This window comes from Macrobrachium rosenbergii, chromosome 5 (assembly GCF_040412425.1).
Source record: "Macrobrachium rosenbergii isolate ZJJX-2024 chromosome 5, ASM4041242v1, whole genome shotgun sequence".
Classification (NCBI taxonomy): domain Eukaryota; kingdom Metazoa; phylum Arthropoda; class Malacostraca; order Decapoda; family Palaemonidae; genus Macrobrachium; species Macrobrachium rosenbergii.
In genome coordinates, this window is record NC_089745.1 from 36,351,429 (window position 1) to 36,366,553 (window position 15,125).

The window sequence follows — 15,125 nt, forward strand, 5'->3', positions numbered from 1 at the left end:
GCAGCTACTCTCAAAATCAATGGTACTGACACCTTACTGAGATATATATTTTTTCATCCCCTTAATTTGAATTCTGTTCTTCTGTCTGGATGTCAGCAGCCTCTCAGATATTTTTCTTTTACACCAATTGTCTGAAATGACATTTTCTTTCCCAACAATGGCAATTATGAATTGGACTATTACAAGAGGTATTCTGTTTGGTCATCTTCCATAAACTACATTTCACCTAGAAGCAGCTTTTAACATTCAGCCAATCAATCAAAATCAATTGCCCCCTTGGTGTGTGTTCTCAATAACAAGTGTACATTAAAAATTCAGAAATGCTGTAGTACTGTACTACTGAAATGTCATCCGCAGAAATTTGGCTTATACTTCTAATCAAGTTTGTTGGTTGATTACTATCCATTTTTTATCATCTTTTCTCTACCGAACCTTTATAAACCACAAAGGCATTCTATTCTGTGGAAGCTTGCTTTGCAAACTAATTTTTCTAATATCACAACATAGAATCTTAAGGATTGCCAGCTGATAGTCAATATTGGAAGCAGTTAGGTACCTGTGATGCTCTTTTAGACTTGACTTGCCATTTGCAAGGGACCTTGATAAGGGTTTTGAGTGCAAAGTAATTCAAATAGATTTTAGTGCTGCTTTCAATTTAGTAAATCACTAGGCACTTATTTAAAAACTTCAGTATCTTGGAGTGGGTGGATATGTTTTAGGACTACTTCAAGATATCCTTACAGGTAGGCAGCAGAGTTGCTGTGGATGGGATCTTTAGTGAACCAAGACCTATTTTGTCTGGAGTTCCACAGGGTAGTGTTCTTGGTCCACTGTTATTTTTAGTGTACACAAGTGATATGGTTGTTGACCTGGGAAACAAGATTGTCCAGTCTGCTGATGATGCAACACTTGTGGGTGTAGTAAAGTCTCCACTTATGAGAAATGAAGCTGCCCTCAGCCTCAATCTGGACATAGACCAAATCAGTGATGGCAAAAAGAGAAAAGGGCCGCACGTTCCGAACAGCCATCCGATGGCTTTGTCAGCGCACAACATGACTCCAAATAAATCCGTCATGAAGTGCTGATTCGTGTCCTTGTGATCTTCGATCTTCCTGGCAAGGGCTCCTACAGTCCAGTCAAGGAAGCTAAATACCTCAAAAACCTTGAAGAGGCTCTTAACTAGGTGGTTCAGCCCTCCTGAAGAGAACATAATCTTTGCCGAAGCGAAGGCCAAGCAATGGGAAGAGTCGATGAGGCCGGAGAAGTCCCCTTGGGAGGAGGCAACGACTCCCAAAGAGGGAGCTTCCCCGGTGGTGTACAACAGGTATCTCCTCTTAACCAAGACGAGAGGGAGGATGGGCAAAAGTAGCTTTACCTTGCTCCCTCTTAGCAGAGAGCCAGTCTACGATTCCTTGATCGCCTTTTTAGACGAGGAGGAAAGGGCCATCTTGGGAAGTCTGGAGCTATCTTCTGGGAAATTGCTCATCGGGAAGGAAGAAGCAGGCAAGACCAGGGCAGCTGGAGCGAAAAAAGATGGAAAACTCACCAACAGGTAGCAAAGGAGAGCTGCATATGCCGAAGGAGGAACAAGTTCTTGGTTGAACTCCTCTTCTTCAGAAGTGATCGGAGACGGGGATAAGTCATGAGCTAGCTTGGAGGTGAGAGATTTCTTGAGGAAGCTCATGGTTCCCGACAACTGTTGCTTGATGGGCTCCAAAGAAAGCTCATCTAATTCCAAGATGGGTGCTTGGCGCTCAGGAGAAGTAGACAGATGATGAAGGGTTGGCGCTGAGCGATCAGGAAGAGACACGCACCTGAAGTGGACCTTTGGGTGCTTGAGATTCAAAAGAGGGTGCTCAGTAGAAGGGCATTCCGGAAAGAACACTTCTGGCCAATCCCATGGGTGAGAAGGAAGTCATGCCGGAGCAAAGATGGAGGGATCCACAGCGTAGCTGCAGGAAGGCTGTGGACTGCGAAAAGCCTCCTTGTACCGCTTAACAGGCAGCAGAGAAGAGTGGCTTACGTCATGCGCATGCTTCTTCAATGGCCAGGAAGAAATCGAGAAAGCACCTGTGGCACCTAGAATCGGAATCTGAATCCAAACTTGATGACAAACGACGCACATCCACAGACAGGCCTTTCTAATGGCCGTCTGACAATGCCTGGGTTCATGCAGTAGGCTTGACTGAGGGGGCAACCACCTGTGGGCAAACCCCACCAGCCTCCCTTGGACCTCTGGTATGTCTTCTCCCAGGTTTAGGAGAGCGGGACAGTGACCTTCATCTAGGAGAGCTGGCAGGACGGGCAGCCACCTCTTCCACTTGCACTTCACTAGACACTTTATCATAGAACACTTTGTCCATAAGGACTTTTAGGGATGCCCCTATCTCAGACACAGTATGCACTACCAGATTTAGCTTCTTATCAAACCTGGATTCAAGGTTTGCAATGGCATTGGGGTTGGAAGCATGGGAGCCTGGTACTGGAGTGAGTGGGTTGATAGTAGGAGGGCTGGGAATAGGAGAAAAGGCGGGAACAGGGGAAGAAGGAATAGCAGTACTAAGATCTGACTTAGGCTTAGGGAAAGAACCTAAGCTAACATGAGCCCTATGCTCAGCCCTAGAGGCCGCCTTTCTCTTCCTATCCCTTTCAAGCTTACTAAGGTGAGAGTCAAGAACCTTCCACTTTCTCTCATCCCATTCCTTGCACTCATCACAAGTATTTTCCTTAGAACATACTTGCCCTCTACAATTACTGCACATAGTGTGCGAATCATAACACCTTAAGCAATCTAGTTCTACATCCTTCGCTACAATAGCGAACACTAGAAGCACTCGAATCAGACGTATCTAATTCCAAAAGGCTAGCAAAAGCAAACAAAAGCTTGAAGGCTGCACAAATGTGACAATACTTCACTGAAATCCAGCGAGAAACAACCAAAAACCAGTGAAAAGGCTGCAGCAGACACGCGTTGACCGTGTGAGGCAGGATAACAGAATGACGCTATTGGCTTTGTTGTTCCAACATTACCAGTTAAGTGGGTGGGGCCTGTCAACTACACTATCAAAGTGCTACCATGATTTTTAAATAAAAGGCGGCCACAAGAGGTTAAAACTATGGCTATGTAATTACTTGGTAAGTTACTTATATGAAACATGAAATTTTGGTTTGTGATATCATTATTAAATTAATTTGATTCATGGATAAGATATATATCAATGAATGTTTGCATATTTTGGTTTGTGATATCATTATTAATTTGATTCACTGATAAGATGTATATCTATGAATGTTTGCATATTTCAAACAACAACATTAGGTATTTAAAAGAAAAGAATCACAGTTGAGCAATAAAAACATTATATAATTTTAGGAAACACTTACAATGCAGCAATGATAGAACCCAAAATCATTGTGTATACAGTCAGCTGAATGGGCATAGGGGCATTAACCCTGAAAAGAAAAAGTATCAAATGTAATATGTGGTATCTGTTAAAAAAAAAAAAAAAAAAAAAAAAAAAAAAAAAAAAACAGTACTGTATGTGATATCTGTTAACACTAAAAAAGACAAATTACAGGTTGTCATTCCTATTATAAAAAGAGGGTTGACATAATGTATGCATTACTTATGTAATGTAATGGTTCCAACTTACCCCAACAGTAATTTTTCACCAATCATTGTAAACAGAATGGAAAATCTTCTTAATACCGTAAACATAGGTAAACTGTAAAGAAAGATAAACAGTTCTTTGTAAAAAATAAATTAAGAGTACACAGCAAAGTTCTGTAAAAAATATGCCACAAAAATAATATGCCACAAAGTATAGAAATCAATATTCTTTACTAAAAAATCACCAGGATATTATTTACCTTAAACGTTTTGTACCTCCAAGACCAAATATAAGATTTCCAACATAAATTAGAGGAAGTGGCCATATCTTATTTACAATATCAGGTGTAAATTCAGGATAATCGACCACCTTAATTTTTTTTCCTAAACATAAAACAACAATAGTAGCCAACATCTGGCCTAGTGCTAGGAACTGGAAAGATGGAAACCTGAAAGCAAATAATAAATTTATCAAAAAATGTAAATCTAAACAACTAAAATAATATTTTATAAACACAAACAATTGCCTTACTAAGATGACCAGGACAACATTTACTAAAATGGGAAAGATCTTGCTCCCCTTACAATCCCCTACATCTTACCCACCATCCTATTCACTAAGCAGCTTCACTCCTGAATTGGTAACTTGGTAATTTCTTTTATTATTCAACAAAGAACAAAGTTCATCACATACTTCTTATAACAGAATACAGAACCTATGTTAAAACCATACAACTCAAGACCTGAACAAGGTGCAAACCTGTACCTTACATGACTGAGATGAATAATGTCTGCCATGTCAGAGACAGCGTCAGCAATCAGAGAAACAGTGATACCGAAATCAAAATGTGTTTTACTGCAATGACCGTACAACATGCTCCACTTTGCCAGATATTTGAGAAGCACGCCCTCTGCAGGGCTTGGAGGATGTCCTGGTCGATGCTGTCAAAGAACTTTTGCTTCTGAAGTTCTATAAATAGTACTAGGGCACAAGATTCAGCATTTCTAGATCCTGAGCAAAATGGGGAAATAGCACTTGGTATATGAGTTCCTATTACTCATGAAGCTTCATGAAGAAATCTGTTAGAAGCAATAAATGGTTGACAAACTATTGCTGTGGGCAAAGAAGAGCAACTCTGATAATCAACAGCTCCATAGAAACCTATACTTGATTTCACTGCCCAATCCAACTATGCTGCATTTACAGCAGGTAGACTTCCAAGCCATCCCATGTATACATTGGAACATCTATACTCTAGGCTGTTTGATCCAAAAATCAAAGCACAATGTTACAGTTGTGATTGATGATGATTGCAAACAGATTTACCCAAGGGGTGCCCAACTGCTGTCACAGGGTTCTGTATATGTATGAATTGAGTGACCATTTGGAGGGAAGACTTGACTCTTCCTCTTGAAGCTGTCTGAGACCACATTCTTTCTTAACAGAACAAAACTAAGGCAGACCTTACCTGGTTGGTCTCTATTCTATGGAATACTGTCACAGCCATGAGTTACATGCTCTCTGACCTTGCACTCCCTTGTACTATGAGATATGACACCATAGTCACAGAGTAGGTCATAATGCCAAAACATTGCCTCTTAAAAAGGAAAGACAAAGGCTATCAAACCCTAGAAATATTACCTGCAGCTCCAGAATGTTACAATATAAGAAGCTTCCATTCCTACACAGACTTTGTCCCTATTCTTCTAGTTATACATCTATGAAAAGTAGAACCTCTGGGGAAGGAGAGACTAGTTGCTACTATAAGAAATCTTGCGGACAGTTGTCTGAAGGCACTGGGTGAAGGTTTAGATGAAATGCAGCTGACAACTTTATCAACTGTAGGTGAAGAGAGAAGGTTCTGAATCTCCTGTGTAAAACCAACTTCTAGAAGATCTTAGGACTTATCAGGGACAGCATCACATTGGCTAGAGGATATGGTCTCTGAAAAAACACATGCCTCAAAAGCAAAAACTTCTTTATCTTGTCTAACATCAGATGAGTAAATCAGTGCATGAGTACACATCCATACTACATCAAATGTCCTTGTGGGTGGTTTCAAAAGCATTACCTCCCAGCCAGCCTATGAAGAACCCTTCTCTTACACCCCCAAACTCTTGACTGGATGTGTGTTCTGCCTAAAGCCACTGACTACAGCCTGACAGGAATCTGCAAGAGATACAGCTCTGTAATACTCAACAAGTGATGGCAAAACACAAGGAACTGATAACAAGCTCCTTGTCTGCTTGCTTCAGCATCAGGTTGTTGTTCAACAACCATAATTTCTTTGAGTTTGCCTTTATGACAAAATTGACTTGCTGCGTACTGAGCTCAACAGTCAATTCTGTAACTATTCTCACAGGAAACATTTACCAAGTCAGAAATGCATCTCTCTTTCTAAAGACTAGAGGACTAAAATGTATATATCTCCAATCTTCCTCTGAAAAGACTGAACATATAAGTTGCTGCTTTCTGCACAATGGTTCTCGTGTGCAATCCAACTTTTGCCATTTGTATGAAGTATCTTGTACTTAAGAGATTTATTTTTCTTGTGTTTCCTTTAAGAACACTGGCTAATATCTTGATTATTACAGCAGCTCTTTATAACAGGGCAGTTCTGGTCTCTGTTCTGATTACCAAGGTGATACTGGTGATGAAGTGTTCTATTGTAGATCATTTGGCAATGGCACACACCTTTACATAATTTGAATGTAGTCTCCATTATCAGGCTTTCAAATGCTTCTGGTAGCCTCTGTTTTACTTTAGCATCACTAGCAATGGCAGCAGTAACAGAAAAATCCTTGAGAAGCACCAGAAGGAATCTAGTGTTTGGAAGGAGCAGCAGAGATACTGGGGAGAAAACAGATGAGCTCTTCTCTTAATCACAGTTCCAGTCACTGGAGTGGCACTATCAAGAACAATGGAGTGGCACTGGCTTCTAAAGTGGCTATGGTCGTGACTCTAGTCATGGGCTGATTTATGAAATTTAGGCCATCAAGCCAAGCTCTGGGGCAATTTCTGCCATTCAGAGCTTAAGAGTTTGAAAAGATGGAGTTGGAGTGGTTGGAGAGCAAGATAAAAGAGATCCAAACAATACAGGAGATGAAGTACAGGAACCTAAAGGTGGAACTGGAAGAAAGTCCTACAGTTGCACTACGAAGTTAATAGTTAGACTGGACATCACAATTCAAGAAAGGAAGCAGAAATGGAGGTAGAGTACAAGGTTAAAAAGTGGGTGCACCTAAATCCCAAGGGGATATTGCATGGCAACACCCTTTAGTAATGCCTACAGTGTACAGGGTGAGGTGTAATGAAAACACTAACTCCTTTGGGTCTAGATAGACTTGCAAACTGACAGGGGCGAAGGGAATGAAGTGTTTTAAGGGTTGCAGTGAGCACCAGGTTAGTCACTATAAGAGCCACAGTGGCACTGGTTGCACTAAGTACAAGTCAGCCAACCCAGTCAATGCGCTTCTGGAAGAGAGTCTTGAAAAGTCTACTCTTCTGTAGACTATTCCTGTAATTAAGTAGGGAAATTGAGAGCACAACACATCAATAACAACTACGCAATTAATGTGGGTCTCTGTTCAGTTAGAATTAAAAATTCAATTTGTTGGCATTTGGGTAAAGACATAAAATCTCTTAGAGATAAAAACAGTCATCCCATGTACCATGTGCTAAATAAATGCTAGTACTGAACCACATTTACTTTGTACTTATTGATAAGAAAGAAAAGAGTATGAAGCCAGTAAAATCAAACACAATATAAGCAGCATCTCACAAAAGACGACCAAATTAAAAAAGATAAAAAACTTAGGGGAAAAACGTATAGTACTAAGGCAAATATTACCCAACAGAAAACATTACTAAAAACTAGTTTGTTAGCCCATAAAACAATTATGAAAGTAATTAAGCACAAGTAAAAGAAAACTAAATATAAACTTATGCCTTACATGGCAATGTAATCATGAGACATAAGCAAAACCTGAAGTTAGCAGAGAACCAAATGAAAGCTAATGTTAATGTGGTCTATCATTTGCTCTTAGGTAGCATTTACTGACATTGCCATGATGAAAACTGACAGAAATATGAATGGAGCTAACAAAAATATGTACAGTAAACCCCCCGTATTTGAGGGGGATGCGTACCACACCCTCCCGCGAATAGCTAAAATCCGCGAACACTTAAAACCCCTCTAAAAACACTTAGAAATGTCTATTTTTATCATTTAAACACAAGAAAAACCCTCTAAAAATGCTTATACCTGAGTATTTTAATAGTTTTATCACAAGAATTGCATTAGCCATGAAAATATGAAAATACAGTAATTAGTGAATATTTCTCAGTGAAAAATACAGCAAATGGGCGAATTTTCCAGGAATATTGGGTAGATACGTTCCACAGAGAAATCCACGAATGCACGAGTCAGCAAAATAGTGAGACCGGGAATACGGGGGTTTACTGTAAATATATTATACAACCTTTTAATGTATCAGTTGCTCTAATATATAAAATATAAATAATTAACACAACCTCTTCTATTGAACAAGTAACCAAAGCAAACTATAAAATACAAATGGAGGGAAAACTCACTGCCTGGTACTGTAGTTACCTACTTATGATATTCATTAACTAGTGAATGTTGAAGGAAAATATTCACTATCATATATGGTCATACCTCATTTAATGGACACCTCACTTAATGGACAATTTGGTTAAAGTATGTTTTGTTAGAAGAAAAATACAATCCACTGACAGAAGTTTGATTAGTTCAAAGATGGACAAAAATGACCCACTAGAAAATGTATGAGATTAAGTGCGTCATGTGTTTGCGGTTCCTGGCTAACACAAAGGGAAGGGTTCAGTCTACGTGTGGGTTTTGCTCAGTGCGCATCTATGCTTAACTTTGTCTGCATGTGTTTTTCTCAATAGAGTACAAAGTAACTGTAGTGCTTGTTAGTCATCACGGCTCCAAAGAAGGCTCAAGATGCCAGCAAGGCAAAGAGAGAGACAAATCCATGGATATTAAAAAAAAAAAATATAAGAGAAACACATGAGAAAGTTCACCTTGATAAAGCTTTAGCAGTGTTATAAACCTCCTGAATGACAATGCTTTTCCTAACTTTAGGAACATTTTAAAATGCAGACAAAAACAAACATCACTGGAAAGGTTTTTAGTGAGAAACACAGTGAATCTTGGAAAGCAGTAGAAGACACAAAAATCAAACAACCTTAGCACAGTTTCCTACTGTTTTTATGGAAGGGGACTTCCCTTGTAAACATCATCTCTCTTCTTCTCTACCTTCCACATAGGCCATCACCTCTCCCAATTACATCTCTCCTCTTGTCCACCTTCCACATAGGCCATCACCTCTCCCAATTACAAGTAAAATGAAAACAAATTTGCTTTTATTTTTTATTTTCTATAATTTCTGCATGCTAAGCTTGTTAAATTCCAGCTAAAATGCTTTATTTTTTGTATTTTTGTAGGTTTGGAAATGGATCAATCTAATTCCCACTATTTCTTAAGGAAAAAATTTGCTTGTTTTGGGGACAATTTGGTTAAAGGATAGCCTTCTGGAATGGATTAAGTCCTTTCACCAAGGTATGCCTGTAATTGAAATAGCCAAACATTTGCTTGTTTTAAGGGCAATTTGGTTAAAGCATAGCCTTCTGGAATGGTTTGCTTGATTTAAGGACAATTTGGTTAAAAGATAGCCCTCTGGAATGGAATAAGTCCTTTAACTAAGGTATGCCTGTAATTGAAATAGCCAAAAACTTGCTTGTTTTAAGAACAATTTGGTTAAAGGATAGCCTTCTGGAATGGATTAAGTCCTTTAACCAAGGTATGCCTGTAACTGAAATAGCCAAAAATCTGCTTGTTTTAAGGACAATTTGGTTAAATCATTGCCTTCTGGAATGGATTAAGTCCTTTAACCAAGGTATGCCTGTAACTGAAATATCTAAAATTTGCTTGTTTTAAGGAAAACTTGGTTGAAGGACAGCCTTCTGGTATGGATTAAGTCCTTTAACCAAGGTATGCATGTCAGTGAAATAGACAAAAATTTGCTTGTTTTAAGGATAGCCTTCCGGAATGGATTAAGTCCTTTAACCAATGTATGCCTGTAACTGTAATACAGTAAGTCCCCCATATTCGTGGTCTCACTATTTGCGGACTCGCATATTTGTGGATTTCTCCGTGGAACGTATCTACCCATTACTTGAGGAAAATTCGCCCATTCGTGGTATTTTTCATGGAGAAATGTTCACTAATTACTGTACTTTCATGTCATTTTTACGACTAAATGCACTTTTTGTGATAAAACTATTAAAACTCCGGTATAAGCATTTTTAGTTTTTTTTTTTTTAACTATCAAAATAGACAGTTCTACTAGGGGGGCGCGGTACACATCCCCCACGAATACAGGGGGTTTACTGTAGCCAAAAATTTGCTTGTTTTAAGGACAATTTGGTTAAAGGATAGCCTGGAATGGATTAAGTCCTTTAACCAAGGTATGTCTGTAATTGAAATAGCCAAACACTAATTATGCACCAAATGAATAATATGAATCAGCTAATTCTTGAAACAAAATTTCTAAAATTAAAATGTCTAGAACATCTTAAGTGCATTCAGTACATTCACAGACACACACACATGATAATTCTTGTGGCTGACAGACTCAGTTCATAGTGTACATTTGCAAGGCTATCAGCTAACTGCTGTAATTTTAAAGATAGGCTGAAGCATCTTAGGCAATTTTTGTGGCACACAAAATGACTAATTCACAGAAATAGGTCTGTTGTGAAACAAAAGTCCCACAGCAAGAGAAACCTGAGCATAGAGGGCTCCTTCAGTCAGAGGGGGATCTGAGAGGACAGTCAGGAAAGTATCTGGAAGACTGAACAGTCTCCAAATGCCAAGGTGGAAGGTCTCTTGATTTTGATAGGATATGTTGTCATGAAATCTTGTTAGAAGTCATTTTAGTATGGTCCGAGTTACTTCGAAGTAATTCATTACATTCCTAAATAAAGACCTCATGAGACAAAGACACCACCAAGACATGAATTTACATGATTATGATGAAGATAATTAAAACCAAATACCCCTAGTCTAGCTAGGATGTACTAAGCCATGAAACTCTCATCACAGTTTCGGGTATAAAAGTTAAGTATACCTTAGTTTAACCAGACCACTGAGCTGATTAACAGCTCTCCTAGGGCTGGCCCGAAGGATTAGATTTATTTTACGTGGCTAAGAACCAACTGGTCACATAGCAGCGGGACCTACAGCTTATTGTGGAATCCGAACCACATTATAACGAGAAATGAATTTCTATCACCAGAAATAAATCCCTCTAATTCTTCATTGGTCGGTCAGAGAATCAAATGCAGGACCAGCAGAGTGCTAGCTGAGAACGATACCCACCCGCCCAATGAGGAACTAAATATTTCACTGATATTCAGTAATGTAAAGCTAGCAAAATATACAAAATTATTTTTAATCATTTTTACTGCTTCATAGTTTAAGTGTGTGTCACTGCACATAGAGTAGTTCAAGTATCTGCAGGGTTAGGCTATGCTTTTGGGATAGCCTCACTCACATAGGTTAGGCATATTTGAAATAGATATTAAGTATTTAGTTTTTCTACTTTAAAAGGGAAGTTATGCATATGAAAGTATGAGGATTAAAACACATATGAACACACATGGTTAGAGTACACGTGTTTACTTGCAACCTCAATATCAGTAGTTTTCTAGCCAAACAAACAACAGTGCATACAGGTAGTCCACGTTTTATGGCAGGGGTTCCATTCCCGGGACATGCCATAACCCCAAAAATGCCGTAAACCGGAACATCATAATAATAATGGGAATACTGTAAATTGTACTTACAGCGCCCTGGGTTACAGCACTGTAAAATCAGGTTAACGGTGCCAAAAGCCAAGCGCCGTAAAGTTGGAACACAGTAACCCGGGGACTGCCATACAGTATATAAAAAAGGACAATTAACAAGTACACATCTATTTATACTTTACTGTAAATTAAAGCATGTTAAAAGCTGTTCTTATTTCATTTTCAATACTTACTTATACGTTGTAAGCACAGTCTTGTTAACTACTACTATGAAAAATGAACAAGCTCCATACAATAACGCAGATAAAAGCCTCTTAACAGTTATGGAATCCATGTTTAAGTATAGTTCTGAAAAGAGAAAAACATGAATAGATTAATAAGTTTTAACATTTTAAAAATTACTGTACATTAAACTCAACCTAGTTCAACAAATTAATTCCCAAACTGATTTAAGATACATTGCATAAAACAAACAGAAAATAAAATCACAAAATGGCATCAATAAGTACAGTACTGTACTGGATAAGTTTTATTTGGGATCTTTTGCTAAAATGAAATTTTCATAATAAAACTAATATTGTAATACTTACCTGAACACCTGAATTAGCCCTGGTTACCTAGATTAGATTTATTTTACGTGGCTAAGAACCAACTGGTCACATAGCAGCGGGACCTACAGCTTATTGTGGAATCCGAACCACATTATAACGAGAAATGAATTTCTATCACCAGAAATAAATCCCTTTAATTCTTCATTGGTCGGTCAGAGAATCAAATGCGGGACCAGCAGAGTGCTAGCTGAGAACGATACCCACCCGCCCAATGAGGAACTAAATATTTCACTGATATTCAGTAATGTAAAGCTAGCAAAATATACAAAATTATTTTTAATCATTTTTACTGCTTCATAGTTTAAGTGTGTGTCACTGCACATAGAGTAGTTCAAGTATCTGCAGCCCGAACTATATCCCCAACTCATTACCCACTAAGTGGGTAATTAACTGTCAGCGTTACCAACGCTTACAGGAAAATCCTGTCAAATGAGTTACCTAGCGTACCGTTGGCAACGCTGCTGCAAGTCCCGGCTGTGTATGGCCGAGAACCCCAATTGCATTATTCATTAATCAGATTGAAGTGGGGAGGAGGGTGGGAATCATTCAGGTATTCAGGTAAGTATTACAATATTAGTTTTATTATGAAAACTTCATATTGCAATACACTCCCTGAACACCTGAATTAGCCCGATTAACAAAATTTTGTGGAGGTGGGTTCAATTAAGTCAGACCGACCTACCAACAAGTACAGCAGGTAACTCATTATCGTCTACTATGCATATAAAAAACAAACCTCACCTGGTAGTCTACTCGGCAGGTGGGGATGCATGAAAGGAGAGAGTACCCTTAACGTCAGTCTCGAGTCATGGTACTGTCTGGGTCGAGCTACTTCCCATGTGGTATTCAAGGAAAACCTCCCACGGAAGAAGGGAAACTAACTCCCATGTGGCTAATCAAAGCCTCGCATGTAGCGGAGCCTGGCGAACCTCCCATGTGGCTATTGGTAGCCTCTCATGTATGGAGGGGAACGATGAGCCTCCCATGTGGCTATTGTAGCCTCTCATGTACGGAGGATAAGTTGAGTGTGCAGTCGGAGCTTCCGAATCATTGCCATCCGTTGCCATCAATGCTGTGCCGAGAGGGTGAATAAATCTAGCTGAAAACCACCTGGATATACCTATCCTCATTTAATTGTAAAACATCTTGTGTTTCGTAAAAGAATTCCGATTCACTGACAAATCTACTCACCTATCTTATGCTGTCCAACCTTGCCCCTACTCTCCCCACCACCACCCTTAATCTACCCTTTACTAAAGAATTGAATTGGCCGCCACAAAAGGACCCGGCGAGTAACCCTTTTCCGACGAGAATTGAATGTCCTTAAGGTAGAAAGAAGTGAAAACTGATACTGATTTCCAAGTAGCTGCTTCTAAGATTGCCGACACCGAGAAATTCTTGAGAAATGCCGACGATGTCGCCACCCCTCTAATACTATGAGCTCTTGGACTTTCAGAGGAGTTCGATGGTTCCGAAAGAGTCGAAGAATTAGCCGACGCTTGTTGTATCACCTCTCTTAAGAAAAAACTAATAGCATTCTTCGAGATCGAGTGTGAAGGATGTCTGGGAGAAACGAATAGCGTTCTCGGGCTAGGCAACATCTTTTCTGTGCGTAATAAATAAGCCTTCAGCGCCCTGACCGGACATAATAGCATTTCTGAAGCGTCACCTCCTACGAAATCTTCTAAAGACGTTACTCTAAACGCTCTGGGTAAAGGATTCGATTCCGATTTAGCTACGAATTCCGGCAAATATGACAGAAAAATATCTTTCCCTGAGAAAGATACAGTTCTTGAGACAGCCCGAATCTCTCCTACTCTTCTAGCTGTGGCCAGAGCAACTAGAAATAATACCTTCTTCGTTAACTGTCTTAATGACAGTGCTTCTAATGGCTCGTATTCTGACGACCTAAGGAGAGCCAATACGCCGCTAAATCCCACGATGGTGCCGAAGGGGAAGAACTGGACGTTCTATCTTAAAAGACCTTAAGAGATCGTGAAGTATTCTGCTGGTCGCCAATTCCGGAAGATGGAAACGGAATGTACTACTAAGCATTGATCTGTAAACGCGATCGAGAGTACGATGATTTCTTTCTTTCCTCAGAAAAAGTAGAAAATCCGCTATTTTCGCTACCGTTGGAAGTGAAATACGATGACCTTGGTTCCCGCACCAACTGCGATAAACCGCCCACTTGGCCTGATATAGTTTTCTGGATGATCTTCTCAGACAAAAAGACAGTTGGCGAGCCACTGCCTTAGAGAGTCCGGCATGACGTGCTGCTCGCTGGATAGTGTCCACCCAGCTAGCTTCAGCACGCGGAGGTTCCGGTGGAAGTGATGGAAGTGTGGCTGTCTGAGAAGATCTTTCCTCTCTGGAAGGAAAACCGGAACATCTATCAGTAAATCGAGAAGGTCCGGGAACCAAGGTCTTTGAGGCCAGAGGGGCAAATCAACGTCATCTCGGCGTTGTAGGAGTTCCTGAGTTTCATCAACACTTGTTGAATCATTCCGAACAGAGGGAATGCATATGTTTGCATGTCGTTCCAAGAATGCAACATGGCGTCTGTCCCAAACGACATGGGATCTTCTACTGGGGAGAAGTATACTGGGGGCGAAAGTTTAGTCTCGTTGCTGGCCATTTCTTCAATAGAAGTTGAACTTCCTCCTGCACTAGCGTCCATTCCCCCCCTAGAACCTCTTGTGATCGGCTTAGGGCGTCCGCCAAAACATTGAGTTTTCCCGACACGAATTGAGGAACGAGAGTAGTCCTGTGGCACTCGCACCAGCGGAGAATTCTCTGGGCGACTTGATTCAAAATTTGCGATTTTGTCCCCCCCTCCTTCTTGAGGTATGACACAGCAGTTACGTTGTCGCAAAAGAGCGCTACCGTCCTGTTGCTTAACTGATCTGCGAAGCAACTTAGAGCCTCTTCTACTGCTCGTAGTTCTCTGTGGTTGATGGACTCCCTCCGATCCAGATTCGTCCAAAGGGCTCTGGCCTGACATTCCTCCAAGGTTGCTCCCCAACCCTGATCCGAGGCATCTGTGTAC

At 40.0% G+C, this 15,125-nt stretch overlaps 1 protein-coding gene across 5 annotated transcripts in view; it reads right to left on the reverse strand.

Moving 5' to 3' along the window:
* The window catches only part of frc (fringe connection), a 95,653-nt gene that overhangs the window by 46,279 nt on the left and 34,249 nt on the right, over positions 1-15,125 (reverse strand). For all 5 annotated transcript variants that reach the window (XM_067104001.1, XM_067103999.1, XM_067104002.1 and 2 more), the window contains exons 2-5: positions 11,699-11,813; positions 3,871-4,059; positions 3,654-3,725; positions 3,385-3,453 (exon numbers count right to left, since the gene is read on the reverse strand). In XM_067104001.1, coding sequence (XP_066960102.1) covers positions 3,385-3,453; positions 3,654-3,725; positions 3,871-4,059; positions 11,699-11,799 — 431 coding nt within the window. In that variant the 5' untranslated portion in view covers positions 11,800-11,813. The remainder of the gene's footprint in view (positions 1-3,384; positions 3,454-3,653; positions 3,726-3,870; positions 4,060-11,698; positions 11,814-15,125) is intronic.